A 22,065-nucleotide genomic window follows, 5' to 3' on the forward strand; every position below is an offset into this window, starting at 1 on the left:
TACAGAGGGTACAGCGGCTGTTGTGGGACAGAAGACAGAGCTCAGCTAAATAACACCTGACATCTTTCTGAACCATGAACTCCAACCAACACAGGCTCAGCGCCGGAGTCTCTGTCGTCCAGGCATACAAAATGTGCATGTCTTCCCACAAAGGATCTGTCAGAATCAGGCTGATTTGAGCAGAGATTATGGGAGGGCTAGGAAAAGTGAAACTGGGTAGTGGGTACATGACCAAGAAATAACGATCACTTGGTACTTGAGACAGGCGCGTCATCTGTAGACAGGGTAGAGGGACGAGTGCGAGACAAAGCTGGGGTCAGTCCCTGGGTTCTGGGTGCACCAAGCGGTGCTGCTAAAACCAGAACCAACAACAAGCCTGCAGCAAGCAGAAGTGACAGGACAGTCACATGTGCTGCTCTCTGGGGAGCAATGTCTGGGAAGGGACACAGAGCTGATATCACAGTCCCCTTGGGAAGATAATGACAAGAGTGCCCAAAGCACAGTGGCCAGCCTGCATTTATTAGTGTGGTTACACTTCATCACTGTGGTATGAGTGAAGGGACCTAAGACTCTTTGTTATCACAAAGAAATAAATAAAGCTTATTTTTAGGGAAACTCTTGGGTAGGTGAAATCTAGCGGTAGCACTAGAGAGACCCAGCCTGTGCCGCAGATGAAGCTGGGTGGAAGGAAGGACAGCCACCTAAGAGGGCCACTCACCACCCCTCCCCCAGCTCGGCCACAGCTGATCCTGGTTGCAGGTACAGTACAGGGAAACCTAGAAGGGTAGGGGGCTGGGCTCGACCACTGAGAAGCCATGGACTTAGATCTACCAGGGTGTGAGCTGACCAAGATCAGATGACCTTTCCCCCTCACCCCAAAGAGGTCTAGACAGCAGCTTCTCCAGACCGCTTCCTTGAAATGTGCTCCAGGTGGGCGTGGTCAGAGGTGTCCAGATCAATCTCGTACTTGGCTAGGATTTTGAGGATTGGCCTCAGCTTCAGCCACCACTGTTCTTTGGGGATTCGGTGCCTACAGAGAAATGAAGAAATGGTGGGGTGATGTCGTTGTGCCCCAGTGAGGTTCTGCCTGTGGGAAGAAGGTCGCCAGAAGAGGCTGTGGTACCCACAGGTGCTACACAAAGGAAAGCATTAGTGAGTAACAGGCCATGGAGAGGAGGCCTTGGCAGGGAGAGAAGGGAGGGATGGTCCTAATGCAATAGTAATGTAATAGTAATGACTCACTCAAAATCTGTCTGGTCCTTCAGCTCAGTCACTGGCTGAAAGACTAGGGCCCTCTTACGCATCCCCAGAACGCAACCTGAGTCCGGAGTGTTGGCAAAGATCCGTCCTGGAACAAAGGATGGTCAGTTACTCTATCAGCTAAGGAGTGGACCCAGGAGAGGGGCTCACCTCCCACCATACATACCATTACGGTAACTCTCTTTGATTTTCCCAGACATCCAATTCATAGCCTTAGCACCCATCTTAGTGGCAAAATTCCTGTCAAAGGGAGTTGGGCTTCCACCCTGAGGGAGAGAAAATCAGAAAACTTAGAGGACAGGATCTTAATGAAGTACAGATATCTAGATATACTGGGTGAAGAAAGAATGGCTCTTGGGTGTACAAGACGGACGGAGGTCAGACCATGGAAGGACACTCTGAGACTCTGAAGGGACCCGAGGTGAGCTGGGCTGTGATCAAGCCCAGGGACAGTCAGTTAAAGGACATGGTAATCACATGGCTTTCTTCACTCCACAGGTGACAGATCCCATTTCTGTCTGTCTGCTTGTTAGTGTGCCAGCTTGGCAGTCACCGTCATCACTGATACAGAAATGTCCTCTGTAACCCAACCTAGCTGATCCAGGGAGGACCTCAGAATATTCTGTCAGTTTTTCTATGAACTAAGAGAAAGCAAAAGGAGAAGTAGAAAGGGACATAGTGTGTGTGTGTGTGTGTGTGTGTGTGTACCACCACCGTCCGGCATGTTTTTTGTTAATACTGACAGGGAGGTATAACTGACTAGCCTACAGTAGGTAGAGGCCAGGGGTGATGTTAAGCTCCTGCAATGCTCAGAGCAAAGAACTAACCGTCTCCCAGTTGCAATGATGCCAAGGTGCGGAACCGTATCCTAAGCAAAGAGAATGGCTCCATCTCTAAGGCCGTGTGGTGGTTTGAGTAAGAATGCCCCCCATGGGCTCAGGTATTTGAATGTTCCACCACCAAGTGTGGCCTTGTTAGAGGTAGTCTGTCACAGTGAGTGGGCTTTGAGGTTTCATAAAGCCCAAGCCAGGCTCAGTGTCTCTTTCTCTCAGCCTGTGGACTGGGATGTAGCTCTCAACTACCACTCCAGATGTGCCATGCCTGCCACCACGTGTGCAGCCATGTTCCCTGGCATGATAGTGGACTAAGCCTGCAAGTGCAAGCCAGCCCCTAATTAAATGCTCTCTTTTATAAGAGCTGCCTTGGTCATGGTGTCTCTTCACAGCAATAGCACAGTGACTGAGACAGGTTGGTCTAAGATAAGGTTGTTTGATGCTATGGCCCAGCCTTGTTCCACGCTAACAGTGAGGTAAATGGAGAAAGCCAGTGGGAGCTCTTTAGTTGCTGGGGGCTCTGGTGAGCACTGGAGGCAAGGCTGGGCGTCTGTCTCAGTACCTGCTGCATGTGGCCAAGCACATTCTTCCTGCTGTCAAAGATGCCCTTCCCCTCCTCAGAGTACAGGTTGAAAATGAAGTCAGTAGTGTAGTTCTCATTGCATTTCTCATTCCTGCCAGGAAACCAGAAGTCTGTGAGTCCATCCCTCCTCCCCTGAGGGAAACCAGAAATCTGTGAGTCCATCCCTCCTCCCCTGAGGGAAACCAGAAGTCTGTGAGTCCATCCACCCTCCCCTGAGGGAAACCAGAAGTCTGTGAGTCCATCCCTCCTCCCCCAAGGGAACCAGAAGTTTGGGGTCAATCCTTCCTCTCTGCTCTTTGCCTTTACAAGCTGTTTAATCTCCTCCCAAGGTTCAGGGGATAGTGGAGTTCACTCCTCCCCCTTTGACATCAAATCCCTCAGGTTCTCAGCCATTGATGGACACAGAGCCTAGGCCACCCTGCTTGGTCTCTCCTAACTGGAAGCACAGTTCCTGAGCTGCCCGAGATACCTCAGTACCAGGCCTCTCTTCACAGTTGTTTTCATCTTCTGTACCAGATGTTCAACGTTCACCTGACCGTGAAACAGCAAATCCCACACTTAGCTGGGATTGCTCAGGATGGACAAACGCCCCACCCCTCTTCTACATCAGCTTCCTGGGAGGTGGCGGGTGGTGCTCCCAAGCTGGTGTTTAAACTGAATCTGTCTCTTAAGAAGTTTAGTGCTGCTGGGACTTAGAAAGAACCAAACTGTGACAGGCAGATCTAAGGGGAGCATCAGAGAAGCTTCCCTGATTGTACATTTCAGCCCCTCCCCCTCCCGCCTCTCTGTCCAGGAACTTCTGCCCCTTCTTCCTTCACAGAGCCAACTGTGCACAGCATGTGTCTTTGCACTTTTGGCATGGTGGGTTGTATGTCCAGCGGCGATTCGGCTGTTGGGGATGGACTCTCACTGGAGCTTTGAGGTGGGTATGTAAAGACTTCTGCGCTCTGCTAGGACCAGCCGGGCCTGAGCTGGAGTCCCCACTGGCTGCTAAGTCTCTACTTTGTAGTTTTCTTCTCCTCCACTGAACTCAAAACTGGAAAAATCATGATCATTTCACCCTCTCTCTAAAATCTGAGCTGAGTCCTGCCCAGAGGCGAAGAGATACTTCCCTCAGAACTGAGAGAACCTCCTGGACTCCTCAAGCATTTAAAATCCCTGATCTCTGAAGAGTTTTGAGGGTTTTAAACCATCTAAACCTCTCTCCCCTGCAGTACAGACTCAATGGCTTCGGATGCCTGCTGGGAATATCAAGTTCAAACTCCACCAAAGGACTTACCAGCTACCTGACAAAATGCAACTCATACTAGCAGCTATGTCCATGTCTGTGAGGCTGTGCCAGAGCGCCCTGTGAGGAGCCCTTCCAGTCTTCAGCTGGGCCTGTCAGCTCCACCCTCCCCTTGACTCTCATAGCTCCAGTTACTGAAGGAACACTCAGGAGATAGGCTGGAATGGGAGAGAGACAGGCTCTGGTGGCCATCTACCTGGAGATCTCGAATGGTGAAGGGCTCCTCAAAAATGTAGGCAGCATCAGCCCCAGCCGCCAGTCCGGCCATGGTGGCCAGATAACCACAGTAGCCACCCATAGTCTCAATGATAAACACTCGACGCTTGGTGCCTGCTGCAGACTGCTTAATCCGGTCACAAGTCTGTAAAGACAACGGGCCATGGAAAGGCAGGGTCAGAAGTCTGATCTTTCTTCAGCTTTTTTCATTAATTCAACTCCGGAGCTATATCCCAGGCCAGTGAGGCCCCTGGACCTCATTAGGGTCCCTCCTGTATTTAAAGAAGGAACTGCATTGCAGAACTTCTCTCCTGGGAAGAAAACTGTTCTGTCTTTAATGTTGCTAAGAATAGGGATATCAAACTGTATCACCTCAGGACAAAGGGAAAAGGCCCTTTGATAGCAGTGATCTATTTCTAGGTAGGAAGGAATTCCAGCACAGATGTCTAGGCTGAACAGAGATGTTCTCAAACACTGCTGTTTGCCTAAAGAAAGAGGTTCACTTTCTAGGACCAGGACAACAATCTGGGCTGACTGAAATGGGAGGTGGCAGGCACTCACCGTGCAGATGGTGTTCAGTGCTGTGTCAGCCCCAATGCTGAAGTCTGAGCCAGGGACATTATTGGAAACCGTAGCCGGGATGACCACAAACGGGATACAGAGCTCATCATACTGCTTCCTGCCCTCCATCAACTCCAAGCCCCCTGTGTAAGCCTAGAGAGAGAACAGCGGGAACAGGATGAGGAGGGAGGGAGGCGGGGGGGAGGGAGGAGGGAGGGCTGGGACACTCACCTCAAAGCCCCCAATGATGACAAGGCCCTGGATGTTAAACTTAGTTATGTTGGCACTGATCTGTTCCAGGCTCTTCTTGGGGAGAGTCCTAGTTGACCATGGGCAGGGGACAGGAAGATTGGGGGTGAGACAGCAAGATGGAAGGAGAGGAAAGTTAAGAATTAGAAAGTGAGCTGGGCGGTAGTGAGTGGCACACGCCTGTAATCCCAGCACTCGGAAGGCCGAGGCAGACGGGTCTCTGAGTTTGAGGACAGCCTGGTCTACAGAGTGAGTTCCAGGACACCCAGGGCTGTACAGAGGAAGCCTTTCCCGAAAAAACAAATAAACAACAAGAGAACTAGAAAGTGCTCCCCACACTCTCTTGCATTCTAGAGTACACAGTGGACCTTTTAAGTGGTCAGATCTACTACATGACGTATGGTTGGGCCTCTCCATCCTTACTGAAGATGTTATGCGTTTGAAGAGCAGTAGACATAGGCCCTGATACAATGGGTTGACGCCCACATTCAAAAGCATCTTGACAGGGTAACTGGGACCAGGTGCTCCCACAAACCATTTACCTTTTAGTACCAAGTTTGGAACCACCTTGACCAGTCCAGCCTCCAACATAGCTCCAGCCAGCCTCCTCAATCTGCAGGGAAAGGCCACACTGCTCTGCACCATGGCCAGAGCGCCAGGAAGCCCATGTGTGAGTAAGGCCACTTCTTGGGCTCTGATGCTTCAGAGTTCCCCTGAGCAGGAAGATGTCCCAGACAGTGGTCTGTCCCCTGCACTGGACTTCTTCCTCCCTGTGACTCTCTCGGGAATATTAAGCACCTAAGACAGTGGATGCTGTGCTGAGCTTTGAGACAAAGAAATAAGATGTGATATTTGGCAAGGTTCGTTTCATGGTTCCTATCTTTATTAAATTAACCATGCTTCCTGGAGAGAAGTTAGGGTGTCGAGGAGGCAGAGACTGGCCACTTCTAAGCTGACCCTTCATGGCCCCATATTTCTTGTGCCATGTCCTTTGTTTTTCCATACCTGACCTTTGGCCAGCCCCTCAAAGCCATCGTGGACGACCAGCACTCTGTTGCCCTGGATAAGGCCAATCCTCACAGTAGAGCGGACCGCAGCATTCATGCCAGCAGCTGGGGCCCCCACATTCATCACAGCCACTGTGTGCAAGCCACCCTGTTCAGGGAGAAAAGGAAGAAAGACACCCTCAGACGGGAAATCACCGAGAGGCAGAACTCTGAGCCCTTAGGGACATGTGTGACAATCACTCCCTAAGGAGCTAGCACAGAGCCTGTAACTTTATCCTACAGAATCAAAATTCTTTACCATAAATCACCATGGGCAGCACTGTCATCATTATGTAACAGACAAGCAGCCCTTGTAGAAGAGCATTTCCCAGCATATGGTCCTTGGACCAAGTCCGTCCCAGGTAACCTGAGGAGCTGACTGGGCAGCACATCCTGCCACTGGTCCAGCCCTGGCTCTGCTGAGGGAAGGGCTCAGCAATCTGCATACTTCATAAGCACTCCAGACAATTCTAATAGTAAACACTAAACCCCTCTTTCAAGGGGACAGTGCTGACATGGATCAGACTGTGACTAGACCACAGGATCAAAGCCCTTTCCTGTGTCTTCATGCACTTTTGTTAACCTGAATGGGGTTGAGTCTTGGGTTCTCTGGTCAGGACAAGGTAAAAGCATGGGACTAGAATCTGGGGTGGCTGAAGGGAAGACATCAAACAGGGTCAGGGCTGCAGAACAAGAGCAGGACAAAGATCTAGCAAGGCTAAGGCTGTGTGGCCCACAGGCAGCATTTCATAAAGAGAAAGTGAGGACGGGGAAGGCCAAGGTGCTCGTACCTTAGAGACTGGGGGTCTGACATGAGCTAGAAGCTTGTACACCTCCCAGTTGTTCATGAAGCTCCTATAAAACGTACAAAGAGAGCAGGGCGTCTTCAGGCTGCTCCCTGTGGAGTTGGGTCTCAATGAATTTCCACAGAGTACACCTCTGAGGAACTAGGCAGGCACAGTGGGGACTAGGCAGGGACTTGTCGAGGGGTGTTCATTCATCAACCGCTCCCCGAACATTCCTGCCCCAGGTGCTGTGCTCAGCACAGGAGATGACTCCTTGTTTAGCAACACCTAGAACCTAGCCGAGCTCCAAGTCTAGAAATGACCAATAAGAATAAAAGGCTCTTTCCAAGGAGAGCATCCCTGGTTGAACTGAGCCTTTTGGGCACCTCACAACTGATTGCCTTTGGGAAGAAATTGGCACAGACAATAATTAGAAAAGGCAGCTCGTGTTTTGGGCCTAGAGTGGTAAATAATTTTGGCTTCATTCTGGCATCTGCTATAGTTAGCCAGTTTCTGGTTATCTTCTCACCGGCCTCTCAGCTTAATGGCTTCATCAAATCTCTTCTCATCCATAGCCTTGGTCACGTCTTTGGTCTAAGGGAGGAATATAGCAATAGTCACAACCCCAAGGCACGATGATTCTGTATGACCAAATCTGCTTTGATGGGGTCTTGCTTATCTATACCGCACCCCTTTCCGTCTCCCAAACTATCTCAGAAGCATCTTTATTTCTTTTTAACTTTTCCTGAATAACAAACAGCAACAGGGGCTAAATTAGAATTCTGGGCACAGTGGAGCAGTGTCCACAGGTGGCAGAGCTTCCTTTCTCCACACAGGTCCCTGCCCAGCCTTGAAACCACCGAGGAAATGAAGATTCTCCAGGTGAGAAGGGTCCCCGCCACTGCTGCTCACTGCCTAGCGTCTCCTAGGGGCTGTGGCTTCTTCTCTTTGGGATGCAGTCTCAAACATGACTGGACATTACTGGGATTCTCACATTTCAGAGAGAAGTGGGTCCCAAAATGAGGGAAATTCAGGCAGCCCCGACAATCAGGACTAACATTCGAGTTAAGCAATTGGCCAATTGTTAAGGAGTCAAGAACCTACCATTTTCAAGATACCATGTCAAAGGCACCACAGTCCCCCCCAATCTTTATCACCATGGAGGTGAGTAGTGGTTACCCTATGTTGATTTAGAGAAACATATTTAGGTAGGTGTCATATAGACAGAGGTAGCCTGCTACAGATGTCATGTAGACATGAGAGGTAGCCTGGTAGAAGTCAACAATTAGCACTCCCTGAGACATAGCATTGATAGGAGGGTACACTGAATCTGTGTCCCTACATAACTATATGAAAATAGTGTGAGGTTGGCACTTATATCAGAGTGTATGTAACCCTTCCATCTTTCTTAGTAACACTTTACAGACGAGAGAACTGATGCTGAGTGAGTGGAGGTCCCAGCTCTCGGACCAGGAAGGACTGCAGTCCACTGTGTCCTGTATGTGGAGGTCCAAGCTCCTGTACAGAGAGGGACTGAAGTCTCCACTGTGTCCCTTTCTGTATGTGGAGGTCCCAGCTCCTGGACCGAGAGGGACTGCAGTCCACTGTGTCCTTCCTGTACGTCTCGTACTAACCATCCTGCCTTCTCTACTGGGACCACAGGCATGGATCTCATGCATCTCTGGAGAAGAGTGGGGTCAGTACTCACCACCTGGACACACTCCATGAGGGGCAAGCGCACTGCCTGGTTACCAGAGAGGCTCACCACACAGGCTGGGGTGTCTGGGGTCCCCTCCAAAAGTGCCATCACTGCTTCCACACCCATCCTGCTGCCCTGCAAGAGTCCATGGAACAAAGGATCTGCTTAGCTCAGCGCCAGGATGCTCAGGAGCCTTTCCGAATCCTCAACTGAAGTGCACACTGGAAGGCTGCACCAGGCACTTGCTGTACCTCCGCTCCCGCCTCCCCCCCCCCTTTCTACCTTCTTGTCATCAGAACCCTAAGGATAGTACTTGGTTCCAGAGAAGCATCTCCATGGCACATTGTGATCATCAGATTGTGGGAGTTTAACAATGCCCTCTTCTGACTGCTGAAGAAGAAGATTGCCTTTCTTCCAAGTGAAATGAGCTAATAGTGACCAAACTGGCAATCCAGGGTTACAGCCCAGGGGCTTTGCTGATGCTTAGAGCTTGAAGACAGTGATCCGGATTCAGGACGAGGGCTGCTAGTGCCTGCCATCATCTTTGTGTGTGGGAATGGATGAAAGCCACTGTGGCCTAGAGGCCAGAGGAGGGACAGCATGACTGATGGCATAGGCCCCATAGGACAGCAAGGCTGGGGCTTCTAAGGCGTGGCAACCTCAGAATCCCGTGACTTACCAGGATCCGGTCAAAGGCTGATGGTGTCCCACCCCGCTGTACATGTCCCAAAACAGTGACCCTGGTGTCATATCCAAGACGCTTTACCACTAGCTAAAAGGAAAAAGAAAGGGAAAGTCGAAGTCAATGGTAGAAGATCAGCGTGGCTTACTGAGGCAAGCAACGACAAAACTGTTTTGTCTTGTGATGGCTCCTGGCGGGAGGAAAGCAGGGCAGAAGGAGCAAGAGGAGACGCAGGGTCACAACCCAGAAGCCACCAAAGGAGCAGCCAAGGGTGCTGGGGGTGAGGGCCACACACTAACGTTCTTGATGTCTTCTGAGGTGATTGGCTTTCCGTTCTTGTCGATTGCACCTTCAGCAACAATGATGATGTTGAGACGAGAACCACGGGTTCTTGTCTGGCCAAGAGCGAGAGAGAAAGTGTTAATGGAATTAAATGGAGGGGTAGGAAATAGACACTCATGGAACAGGGTGAGGGTTCTGCTCAAGGGCAAGACGAAGTGCCAATACCTCACTGAGCCGGCGACAAAGGTGTTCTTCCCAGTCATCATCTGGTGGACACTCAGGAATGAAAACCCAGTCGGCCCCACAGGACAGGGAAGTGACAAGGGCCAGGTATCTAGGATGAGAGGCAGAAACATGCACTAGAGACCTTTATATTCCACAGTTAGCCTCCTCACACCCACAATGATCGCCTAGCCTCCATTGTTGATGAAAGATACAGGGACCCAGCATTTCATCCTCAAGGCAGACGAGCACTAGACCTGTTGAGGAGATGCTATCCTTGGAGGTCACTGCTACCTCCCAGGCTTCCCAGCCCAGAGACTGTCCATGTTTTCATATGTACCTGAGCATGTGCCCATATGCATGGATAAGTAGGTAAAAGAAACGGTGCAGAGATAGGGGAAGAGGGTCATGTCATGGGGAGCATGACTTCCAGACCTACTCCAGAGATCCCAAGTGGACTGACTCTCTAGGAAGAGGAAAAGGCCATCTCTAGAAACTCACAGGTCAGGATGGGGATCTTACCCACAGTGGCGGCCCATCACTTCTAACACAAATGTCCTCTGGTGGCTGCAAGAGAAAGATGGGATGTACACCCTGCATGTCCCTGTGGCCAGGGCCCAGTCAGCACTATCCGCCCTAGGCCTGGCCTCTGGGAGATGGACTCTGCTTCTAGCCATTCTGTGGATTGGGCAGTGTGGAGACTCCATTTCAACAGAAAGGATGAGTCCCCAAATCAGAGATAAATAGAAAAGCAGCAGGCACAGGACTAGGCTGAACTGGAGTACCACAAGATTACCTGGGTAGACTGGCCACCAGCTGGCTCCCCGTTTCCCCCACCAACCCTCAGCCCACCTGTTTACTTCTGAGCAGTGGTGTTTACAGCATCCACACAGTCTGTGTGTTCTCCAGATCTGCTTTAGTCTGGACCACAACCATGTAAGATAGTGGTTCGCAATCTGTGGGTCTCAACCCCCACGGGGTCACATATCAGATATCCTACACATCAGATATTTACATTATAACTCATAACAGTAGCCAAGTTACAGTTATGAAGTAACAACAAAATAACTTTATGTTTGGGGGTCACCACAACATGAAGAACGGTGTTAAACAGTCGCAGTGTCAGGAAGGTTGAGAAGCACTGATCTACGAGATCACAGGTATTCAGGACCCCAGAGTAACATGCCTAAGGACAGACTGGAGAGTGGCAGAAAGCATTGAGGGGGCAGAGCATCTTTAGTGCTCCAGGGCTGAGTCTCAGAAAAGGGTGCTGTGGCTCCAGCAAAGCAGTCCCAGTGGCTGCAGTCCAAAGCTCTCATTGCTCGTCCGCTCCTGCTTCTACGTTTCTACTGCCTCCCTCCTAGGTGCTCTTACCTCTGAGCAGTGGTGGTGATGGCGTCTACAATCTCCACAATCCTGTGCAGGGCAGAGTCAGTACCAATGGTCATGTCGGTGCCGCAGAAGTCATTGTCGATGGAGCCGACGAGGCCCACGATGTTCAGGTAGCTGGACTTTGTAGCCTCCTCTGCTGTGATCTTCCCTGCAAGGGGAGCAAAGCGGAGCCCCGCAAGTGAGGAATCACACAGGTACAGAGCAGGTTCCTAGAGAGACTGTAAGCAATGGTAGAAAGGAGGGCAAGGAGTGTGTGTGTGTGTGTGTGTGTGGTTACCATGTCTCTGATGGGCCATGAGAGTGTGCACACAATGCATGCATACACAGTCACGTGATAAGCGGTTCGGATGATGAAATGTCTCACCATCTTTCTGGAGGTCATTCAACAAGTCGCTCCACTCTGAACGGAAAGTGTCAGCCCCAGTGAGGCTGCCATCGCCTCCGATGACACACAGATTGGTGATCCCTCGCTTCACCAGGTTGTGGGCGGCTCGGAGTCGTCCTTCTCGCTCCCGGAAGTCCTTGCATCGGGCACTTCCGATCACTGTGCCTCCCTTTAGGGGAGAGACAGGAGGTGGGCACAGTCACACTGGGGCTCAACATGCTAAGATGTCCCCATTCCAACTCAGTGACAGAGCAGTGTGACCATGCCAGTCCCCTAAGTTCCCTGACATCCCTAGATCATAGTCCCTCACAAAGGAAAAGAAATTGATGCTGGTTACCTGTCACACTCCCTAGGAGCCTACTGAGATCATCTATCTCATTGATTTACTCATCAAAGGATTGTTGTCAAAGGGATTTGCATACATACTAGTTTCTATTCAAGAATTATCTCCACCTTTCACGCTAACTTCAGTCTTTCACTTTTACTTAGTGTCTGGCACTATTACCTTAGATCCAAACTATTTTAAGGAATTAAACCCCAGTGTACTTGGTAGTACATCTTCCTCACTAACACACTAATTCTACCTAAGATTACCCAGACACTACCAGTTTATGCCCCTTAGTTCCTTGGCATGTATGGTGTTAGTGGCAGGAGCCACAGTATTCAGGTATTTGCAGAGGGAAAATGCTCTGTGTGGAGGGAGTCTTGACTTCCTAGGAACTTGCAGATACTCTGAGAGATTTCTCATAAACAATAGGTGCTCCTGGGCATTCATGACTCTAGGGTATTAGAGAGAGTGCTCGTTTATCCTCAGGTCACTTTGCGCTGGGCAGTACTCCCTGTATTAAAATGTCACTAGACCAGCACTTATTAAGTGGCTTCCCATGGAATTATTAGTGGATTTATGTAAAGAATGGTATACGAATTTGTAAGTTTTTCACTAGACCAGCAAATGGTTATAGTTCTAAGCTAGCAGAGTGGATTACAACTCTGCAGGATCAACAAGGACTACATCAGAGAAGGCTGTAGAGAGCAAAAACTAACTTCCTTGGGATTTTTTGAGACTCTGCAAGACTGTCTCCATCCCTTCTCCCTTACATAGTCTGCTTTCAGACTGTCATGTCTCTATCACATGAGGACAGAGTTTAAGTCTGCTTCTGGCTTCAATCCTCTAAGGTTATTTTCAGGGCCAGACTTTCCCCATGACCCCAGAGTCGGACTTGCTTACTATGACCTTTCAATAAAGGGCAAGCAATTTCGGAGCCACCTTCCCACCCCCTTCACCACTGCAAGGAGCCAGGATGATGTTTTCAAATGCAAAGAGTAAAGGGCAAATATAAGCCCTTCTTCTGTCACTGAAACCCTTCACACCGAGCCATGTGGCAGGGGATCTGGAATAGCAAAGCGGGAGGAAGCAAGGACAGAACAGAAGAGCACGGGCTCTCTGGAACATACCAGCTGAAGCATCATGGACACGCTCTCCCAGGTGGCCTCCCTGATGTGCTCACCACCGTCCACCAGGCCTTGGTAACCCTGCGGGGAGCAGTGTATTCACTGAGCCTCCATTAAGCTTCCTCTAGATGCCATGACTAAGACAGCTTCCCTAGGAAGACACACCCTCCTAAGAGTGACCCCTGGATGCATTGCTTTAATTAATTAAAGCAGTCCAAGAAAGGACGTGTCAACTTTTTTGATGTTCCAGTTTCTTTCATTCTTTTCTCTCTTTTCTTTCCTTTTATTTTGAGATAGGGTCTCACTGTATAGCTCTGACTGGCCTAGACCTCCATATGTAGAGTCTGTAGACCAGGCTGACCTCCAACTCAGAGATCTGCGTGCATCTGCCTCCAGAGTACTTGGATTAAAAACATTGGCCACCATGCCTGGGCTCTCTCTCATTCTTGAAATAACAAAATACCCTTCTGTCTTAATCCCCACCCCCCATCTCTGATATGATTCCCAGGAGACTGAGACGACAGATAGTTTTGATAACCTAAGAGAAAAGAAAGATTTAAATACTGACAGAAGGAAAAGAAGAAACAGGTCTTATTATAAAAGTAGCAAAATTGACAGAGGGGCAAACAGACTGTACAGGAAAAAAATGTGGGCGAAGCATTAGAGAAACTGAGGAAAGGAAGCCAGGGAGGAGAGGGGACCTCAGAAATCCGGGACACTTCAGAGGCCGAGATTGTGAGACTCTGCGGTGCCGGGGCTCAGCCCTGAGTCACACTACCCTCGCTGGAAAGACCTGCCATTTTAGCTCTTTCTGTGTACATTTCCTCTTCTTAACAGCCAGTGTGAGGACAGAGTCTGCAGAAATCTGGGTCCCAGCATTCTTGTTGAAGTCACAGTGGGAAGGAGTGACTCAGTGAGACAGAGAGCCAAGGGAAAGAAACCACAGCAACGCAACGAGGGGAAGAGGAGAAGGTGGGAGAGGAGAGAGGCAGAGAGCCAAGTAGAGAACCAACCTCATGGACAAAGAAGACGCGGGCGCCCGTGAAGATGCCAACTCGGACTACAGCCCTAACGGCAGCATTCATACCTGCAAGGAGGGAGAAGAAAGATAGGGATTGGTCACTCTGAAGAGGGGCAGCCCTGGAATCCATAGCAGTCATGTTGGGTTAAAGCTTGGAGTTAGTCCTTGGCTCATGTTTGCTCTGAATCTAGAACCCTCTTCTCGATCAAGTCTTCTACTCGCCCCAGTTTCAGTCAAGGGGTTGAGGTCATGAGGCCAACAACCTTACCAAGTTTAACTTTGAATCCAAGGTCCCACTTGCCCATCTCAGCACTCTAGACTGAAACCCATTATCCTCAGGGACTTTACTGGGCTTCCCTTGTTTTCTGCGCCTGACTAGAGACTTGAGTAGAGCTTTAGGATGATGTTTGTGGGGAAACATGAATTTTCTAGGCTAAGTAATCCAATAGAATGCAGTTTGCTTTTGAGTATGGTTGTTACTGGATGGTACGCTTGGCAACTGGGCAGCACAAACCAATGGACAACCCAGAGCTACTTGGAACAGAGTAAGAATAGGTTCCCTTTCTTTCTCTTCCTCTCCTCTGCTCTCCTCTCTTGCAGGCAAATACAGTATCTATTATGTAGTCATTGGCTCCAAATCAGATTCAGGTCTATTCAGCCACTGAACAAAGATGACCAGAAGGCCCATCGTGTCCCTACCTGGTGCTGGGCGCTGAGAATACAACAGTGAACAGCAACATGGGAAACCACTGTGTCCAGACCTAAATACTACAGTGCGCTCAAAGGATCCCTAAGGGAGGGGTATGCAAACGCCCAACATGAACAGGAGCGGCCCGGAAATGCAGCATTTGTCCTGAAACCTATAACACAGTTTCCTGCTCTTTTTGTCAGGTAGAAAGACAAGGAAGACTGCTTTGGGCAGGAAAAACTGCAGAAAGGGGAGCACCAAGAAATAGCTTCAGATATTTTAGTACTATAAAGAGTCAACTTCAGAATAGAAAGTCAGGAGAGATAATGCTACGAGTGGAAGGTGCCCGTATAGATATGAAGAAGGCTGACTTCTATTTTGTAGGTCTGGGTTTAGCTATGAACCCATGATGTATGCTTAGTTTCAGCTCGTCCATAAACCCCACAAAACCATATGAAAACTACATGGTCATACAGTCCCTCTGGGCGAAGGCCCGTAGCGTTCGTGATGCTTATCGCATGCACAAAACAAAACAAAACAAAACAAAACAAAAATTCACAGATAACCAAGAATCTCTAAGAATTTCGAGGGTTGGGGGACATGATAAGATTTGCGTTGAATATCGGAAGTGCTCTGGCAGTAGGGTGACAGGCTGCTGAGTAGGGGGGTCACTGAGACGAGGCTGCCTCTGGCATCCTAGATAAGACATGAGGAGGCCTCACGGGACAGGGACGTGTGGAACAAGGAGATACTGGACAGAAGACACTCGGAGAACAAAGAAGGGGGCTTGGATCCCATGGGCAAGGTGGTTACATTTCACACTGTGAGGACAGCTGTGTGCCTGGGGACTGAGGCAAATGGTAAGCTCACGTGCTCAACAGATGCCTGCGTTGGTTTGGGAAGAGAGATGTGGGGAGTGCTGTGTTCACATTGGGATGTGTTGAAATTAAAGTTCTCATGGCACATCCACAACGACTGGGAAGAGAAAACACACATGATTAGAAATGCAAAGGACAAGGAACTGAGCTGTGAGAGCGGCCATGCTTGCTAATAAAGAGTAGCAAGAGAGAGACAGGAGGAAATGGGGCTTAGCAACAGCTTGGGAGCCAAAAGAACCAGTTCCAAAAGTAGGAACAGTTCTTTTTTTTTCTTTTCTTTTTTCTTTTTCTTTTTTTCCTTTTTGGTTTTTTTCGAGACAGGGTTTCTCTGTGTAGCCCTGGCTGTCCTGGAACTCACTCTGTAGACCAGGCTGGCCTCGAACTCAGAAATCTGCCTGCCTCTGCCTCCCAGAGTGCTGGGATTACAGGCGTGCACCACCACCACCCGGCAGTAGGAACAGTTCTAGATGCATCTAAGAACAATCTCAGATAAGACAGGAATGTCTGACTTGTCACCTGTGAGCCCATGTTCACTCATGAAGTCACTGAGGCAAAGTCCCATGACATCTAAAAGTCTAAGTTCATTACATCATTGGAATGATTCAGAACAACAAACATCTGCCCTGGGAGAAGCTTCGGAGAGGCGTGAGGACATCCAGTGTGTGTGAGGGAATATGAGCGACAGGGCAGAGCCCTCGATGCCTCAGGAAGATGAATAAAGCCAGTGGGCCGCTCTACTGAATCTCCAGCTCTGGACTCACTGGTGATCTTAGGAAATAAAGAAGTATGGTCTGACATGTACAGGGTGAAGAATTTCTTTCTGACCCCCAAGCTGAGTAAAGGTGGGAGGGGAACAACTATGAACTGAGCATGAGCTGAGCGGTCCCCCTGGAAAGCAGCAGTCGTTGGTAGGCGTAGGCAGGAGCAGCCAATGGTTGGTGTTGGGAAGAAGAAAAACCCCATGATAAGGGAAATCAGTTCTCTCATTTCCTCCTGCTTCCCAACTGCAACCCTGCCACTGTCCGGGGGCCACCTAGCCAGCCTCTAAATTGACAGTGCTTTCTAATGGTTTTAGGATCCCCTTTGCTCTCCTGTGCTCTCACCCTAGATTCCTAAACGCATAGGACTGGGAAGGATGGTCTAACCTGGAGTTCCCAGAAGTCTTTGGTCCCTCCTACCCAACCTCACTGCTTAGCCCAGTCTGGCTCTAACCCAGTCCTGGCCAGACTTTTTTTGGCTGTTCCATGTTTCCCTAAATAACCCTCTATGAGCAGCTGCATGACTTATTAGAAGCAAGATGAAGGATAAGATTACAGGGAGCATGCAAGAGATACTCTGGGGACAACCAGAAGGGGTTCTGAAGAATGCTGTAAGCTCCCAGTGTGAGGCAGCCAACGGCAGCTCTCCTCTGGAGAAGAGCTGGCTCACAGGACTAGGCAGAAGGCAGGAGCTAATACAAGCCTGCTCTACTGAGGATGACTTGCATTTCTGACCCTCTACCTCCCAGCTGGGATTCCAGGTGCATACCACCACACCCCACTATGTTCCAGGCACTCCACCAACTGAGCTACATCTTCAACCAAATCATAAGGTTTTTGGAAGTCAGTACTGAAAAGTTTCTTCCTAAGCTTTGGAAACATTAAAAATTATGGCAAATGTTAATATATGTGAGTTGTACTTTCTAATGGATATATGCTAAAAATTATAAACCCTGGGATAAGTATCCAGAGAGGTAACAGAATCCCAGCCCTATTCCTTTAAAAATAGGATATGTGCACAGTTGGAGCTGTGGCCTGGAGACAGAGGGCTGGAGCAGGTGGCTGAGGTCTTTTCCAAGGCAGGAAATGCCAATGTCAGGAGGCCCAGTGAGTCCAGATTAGTGGGGCTGGGTCCTTTCTGGGTTAGAAGAGGAGTGCTTATTCCACGCAGCCCAACATGCCAGAATTCTTGACTTTTTAGCTCAGGACATCCAATTCCACATTTCTACTTCAAGACGGTGGCTTTGCTGAGTTCAAGGAATGAGAGCTGAGGTCCCTGTGGAGTTTGTGGAGTTCGGTCTTGCTCTGCCACCGTGCCCGCGGCCCCTGGTACAGCTCCTGTGCTCTTTCTCAGGCAGGCCTGGCACTGCCTCTGTCCTGGGACTGCTCCCTCAGCTGAGATCGCCCAGTGGCTCTGCTCCTTCCACTCTGGCGCCTAGTCTCCTTAGAATTCCATTCCCTATCTCTCTGGATCCCACTGACATGCACCTATCATATTATATGGGCTCACAAGGGACACTTATGGTAACTCTCAGAAAGTCCCAGTGGCCTTGGCTCTCTTCCCCTGTCTCCCCTCCCCTCACTTCTCCTCCTCTCCCCCCTTCTCTCCAGAGAAGGTCGTCTTTCATTCTTTTCATACATACAGTCCCATACGTTTCTTTTCAGACTCTCTCTTTTCCTAATCTAAGTGCACAGGATACAGGGTCACCACTGAAAAGTGTCTGTTGAGGATCCCAGTGCTGGCATGGAATCCTACCTATAAGGAAGCTGTAGGGTTTGGGCAAGCAGCGCCTCTAGCTCTGTGCTCCTACACTGGTCACTCAGACGGCTGCGCCATGGCGTCCTCCCTCAGCTCCTTCACGATTAGGTCTGATCATATCATCGTTACATACGTTATAATCAATGAGCAGGTTAATAATTTAAGATCTGGTTTTTAAGTATGCTAATAGGCATGAGGTTGAGGGAAAGTAACTTAGCCAAGAGCTCAGATTCCCGCACCATGCACAGCAAGGTCGCAGCCTGCATCTGTAGGCCTAGTGCAGGAAGTGTGAAGACAGGTGAGCCCCGGAGCTGGCCAGCCAGGGGACCAGCCATGCGTGTACTTAAACTTCAGAGAGAGATGCTGTCTCAAAAACAGACAAACACATAGGAGAGGGACTGAGGAAGATGAAGGCATCCATTATTGACCACACGCATGCACCCGCACGCGCATGCACACGCGCGCGCGCACACACAGAGAACTACCAGGAGAACAAGTACAGTCCTTTCCATTGATGTGCCCTTAGCACCTGTCATTGTTTGATCACATAGGTGCTCAGTAATTGATTTTATTTATTAGCAATCCACTCACTGAGTGTGTACTATGGCCAGCCACCCTTGAGGCACTGTACTTGATTAAAATGATCGGGTGTTTTTTTAAGCATTTCTCTTGTGAGGTATTTCTCGATTGCTCTCACTTTGCTGCATCAGCATAGCGACCATGGCTAATGCACACTGGCTTACTTCTACTTGCGTGCCTGGGTAAGAGCCCTAGTAGCCTGTAGGATCTCCCAGGGTGGGATCTCTCTCTCAGGGTGGGATCTCTCAGGGTGGGATCCCTCCCAGGGTGGGATCTCTCAGGGTGGGATCTCTCTCAGGGTAGGATCTCTCAGGGTGGGATCTCCCAGGGCGGGATCTCTCCCAGGGTGGGATCTCTCAGGGTGGGATCTCTCCCAGGGTGGGATCTCTCCCAGGGTGGGATCTCTCAGGGTGGGATCTCTCAGGGTGGGATCTCTCAGGGTGGGATCCCTCCCAGGGTGGGATCTCTCAGGGTGGGATCTCTCTCAGGGTAGGATCTCTCAGAGTAGGATCTCTCAGGGGAGGTCAGCTTCTTTGCAGAAGGGCTCTGTACAAGCTGAGCACTTTGTACAAGGTCTGGGAAGCCTCGGGTCAGAAGCACCAGGTGAAGTGGGCCATCTCTTTTCCTATCATTGTCCCCGTGCCCTGTCAACTCTGCAGAGAGATTCTCCTCGACAACGTACTATCAGCTTGAGCACATAAAAACATGAAATTGGGTGGTTTTTGTTTCTAAGTCATCCATCCATCCCTCCCACTTAGTTTCCCCCCCACACACTCTATGTTTATGGCTTCTTAGACTCTATGCAGAGGAAGGCTCTCTGGTGCCTGCCCCAGCAGCCCCACTGCAGCTGTAGCGATTCACTGATGCTGCTCTCCTGGCCTAGGCGCTTGAACGCATCCACAGACCAACCACTCTCAGTCTTATCTCAAATCCTCTCCAGTGCTGCTCAAGGACCAGCAGCACCAACTTCCAGAAAAGCTTGGATAGGAAGGAATACTGGGAAAGTTTGGGTCGACAATAGTAAAGCAACGATATCTAACTCTGCTTAGAGGCTCATGTCAGAAACTTCTAGGAAAACTCAGAATTCAGTGTGAGCCTCCGTGAGAACAGCTCTTGCCTACAGACTCGAGAGTAGAAACTGACGGACACAACCATGCCTCTGTCCCTTTCACTTACCTTGGGCATCTCCACCAGAGGTCAACACGGCGATGGCCTTGCCAACCCCCAGGGTTCTGGCTGCATGGTGCTCTTCATGGGTCATGATCCACTCTAGAATTCAAGACAATGGTCGGTTAAGATGCACTGGATCTCGGTGCCACTTGCTCCAGAGATGTCTGTCTCAGACTGGCTCGAGCCACCCAGTCAGGCTCTCCCACTAAGCTGGGCTGCGCAGCCACAGACCTTTGGAAGTCTTCCAGAGGAGAGCCACACCCTCAGACAAGCTAACAGGTCAGAGTAATCCAACCAGACTGTGTAAGTCCTGGCTTATCCTTCCTGTCCCCTCCCACCCTACTGGAACTGTGATCAAAACAGGCTGAGGGCGAGAGGAAAGGGCACTTGACCTGAGAGAATTCAAAAGCAAGGAGCAAATCGGGGTGTGTTTTGGGATGCTCCCTTTTCATGAAGTGGGGAGGTGTTGCAGAGGGCATAAATCAGGTGAAGTTGAGGCACTGACAGAGAACCAGCAATGTGGAAGCAAACAGTGAAACGCAGGTTGGCTCCTGGCTAACAGGAGAGTTGAGTAAGCAAGGCTCAGTGACAGAAGCAGAAACCGGGGTTGGAGGTCATAAAGGCCCGCTAGAGCCAGACAAATCTTAGGAGTGGTCGGGGTCTGTCTACAGTTCTACCCATTCAGACACACACACAAACACACACACACAAACATACTGGTGTTATGAGGAGACCTTTATATACTGTTTACAGGATACATACGTACATGCATGCATGGATGCATACATACATGCATACATACATACATACATACATACATACATACATACATATCCATAAAATGCCAATAGGAGCACCACTCTTTGTTACCCAGGTTAAAACCTGTTACTTTTAAAATGTACTTCACCTGCTTCTCAGAGTAGAAACTGCCCATTACTAAATGCTACTACCCTTCCCTTTTCTCTTCCCTACCCATCCTCTGTTTTCTCTCCTTGCTGTCTCCTTCTACCTGAGTTGCGGAGGGAGGACTCATTCTGTCCAGCACCTGGGAAAATCAGGGAAGCTTCGTACAGAGACTAAGTCACATAAACATACAAACCCATAGATGGCATAAAATACATGTAGTGAGACAAATTTGATAACAGAAACACAGAGACAAACACACTACAAAATTAGCATTGACGGGTCAAGTCCAAAGCTCCTGATTAGAGGTTCAAAGCTACGATTGAGTCCCTGCTCAGTGCTTCAGCCTTCTTACTGCCCATGGACCCTTTGACCCCCTACGATTTGATGTTACTCTCCTCAGCCCCACTTTGGTGTCTTCATACACTGCATCTTTGCCCAGGCTAACCCGTCCCTGTCCCTGTCCATCCATCCATCCAACCAACCAACCATACATACATGCACTCATTCATACATGCATTTATACATACATACATGAATTCATACATACATACATACATTTATACATACATACATTCATACATACATGCATATATACATACCTCACTCCATTTTAAGCCACACCTCCTCAGTCTCATTAGCCTACTAACTATTTATTTATTTATTTATTTTTGGTTTTTTGAGACAGGGTTTCTCTGTATAGCCCTGGCTGTCCTGGAACTCACTCTGTAGACCAGGCTGACCTTGAACTCAGAAATCCACCTGCCTCTGCCTCCCAAGTGCTGGGATTACAGGCGTGCGCCACCACGCCTGGCTAACCTACTAACTCTTTACTAGCTATGGAAGGACATGGAAGGCTTCTTTTTTAATCTCCGGCAAGTCACATATTGTTTGGAAGTAACTGTTCATTTAGCATTTATATACGATTTTAGTGACACTTTAATTGTTTCTAATACTCTATTAGGAGAGCTAGGTTGGCTCAAAGACCAGCAAACTAAAGCCTGTAGGACAGATTCAGCCTTTCTCACAAATTTGCATGGTAGCAAACTATGTAGGGTCCTCATATCTCAAATGGTTGTAAAAATAGCTTATGACATGAAAAATTATTGAAATTCAAATTCCTGTATAGCTGGGCACAGTGATCCTTGCCTGTAGTCCAAGCCATTCCAGAGTCTGAAGCAAGACAGAGCTCAAAAGTCCAAGCCGAACCTGGCAACACATCACAACCCCATCTCAGAGGTACAAAAATGAAAAAGCAAAGGCAGCGTTCAAGTTGTCTGTTCATCCCCATTCTGTGCTCTCACACTGGGGCAGGGACTGGAGCAGAGAGATCTCCTGCTGTGCAAAGTCTGAAATCTTGTATCCTCTTAGTAA

General features: G+C 49.3%; 1 protein-coding gene across 4 annotated transcripts in view; it reads right to left on the reverse strand.

Annotated features, from left to right (window-relative positions):
- Nucleotides 1-498: 498 nt before the first annotated feature.
- Pfkm (phosphofructokinase, muscle) overlaps nt 499-22,065 on the reverse strand; it is a 39,721-nt gene continuing 18,154 nt past the window's right edge. For all 4 annotated transcript variants that reach the window (XM_052161471.1, XM_052161470.1, XM_052161469.1 and 1 more), the window contains 22 exons: nt 19,795-19,887; nt 13,949-14,022; nt 12,939-13,016; nt 11,463-11,652; nt 11,081-11,246; nt 10,229-10,273; nt 9,710-9,818; nt 9,502-9,597; nt 9,200-9,292; nt 8,530-8,655; nt 7,351-7,415; nt 6,828-6,891; nt 5,996-6,145; nt 5,533-5,603; nt 4,973-5,060; nt 4,742-4,894; nt 4,161-4,325; nt 3,146-3,207; nt 2,656-2,767; nt 1,427-1,526; nt 1,243-1,348; nt 499-1,030 (listed from right to left, as the gene is read on the reverse strand). In XM_052161471.1, coding sequence (XP_052017431.1) covers nt 886-1,030; nt 1,243-1,348; nt 1,427-1,526; nt 2,656-2,767; nt 3,146-3,207; nt 4,161-4,325; nt 4,742-4,894; nt 4,973-5,060; nt 5,533-5,603; nt 5,996-6,145; nt 6,828-6,891; nt 7,351-7,415; nt 8,530-8,655; nt 9,200-9,292; nt 9,502-9,597; nt 9,710-9,818; nt 10,229-10,273; nt 11,081-11,246; nt 11,463-11,652; nt 12,939-13,016; nt 13,949-14,022; nt 19,795-19,879 — 2,343 coding nt within the window. In that variant the 5' untranslated portion in view covers nt 19,880-19,887 and the 3' untranslated portion in view covers nt 499-885. The remainder of the gene's footprint in view (nt 1,031-1,242; nt 1,349-1,426; nt 1,527-2,655; nt 2,768-3,145; nt 3,208-4,160; nt 4,326-4,741; nt 4,895-4,972; nt 5,061-5,532; nt 5,604-5,995; nt 6,146-6,827; nt 6,892-7,350; nt 7,416-8,529; nt 8,656-9,199; nt 9,293-9,501; nt 9,598-9,709; nt 9,819-10,228; nt 10,274-11,080; nt 11,247-11,462; nt 11,653-12,938; nt 13,017-13,948; nt 14,023-19,794; nt 19,888-22,065) is intronic.

The sequence above is a fragment of the Apodemus sylvaticus genome, chromosome 17, assembly GCF_947179515.1.
Source record: "Apodemus sylvaticus chromosome 17, mApoSyl1.1, whole genome shotgun sequence".
Taxonomy (NCBI): domain Eukaryota; kingdom Metazoa; phylum Chordata; class Mammalia; order Rodentia; family Muridae; genus Apodemus; species Apodemus sylvaticus.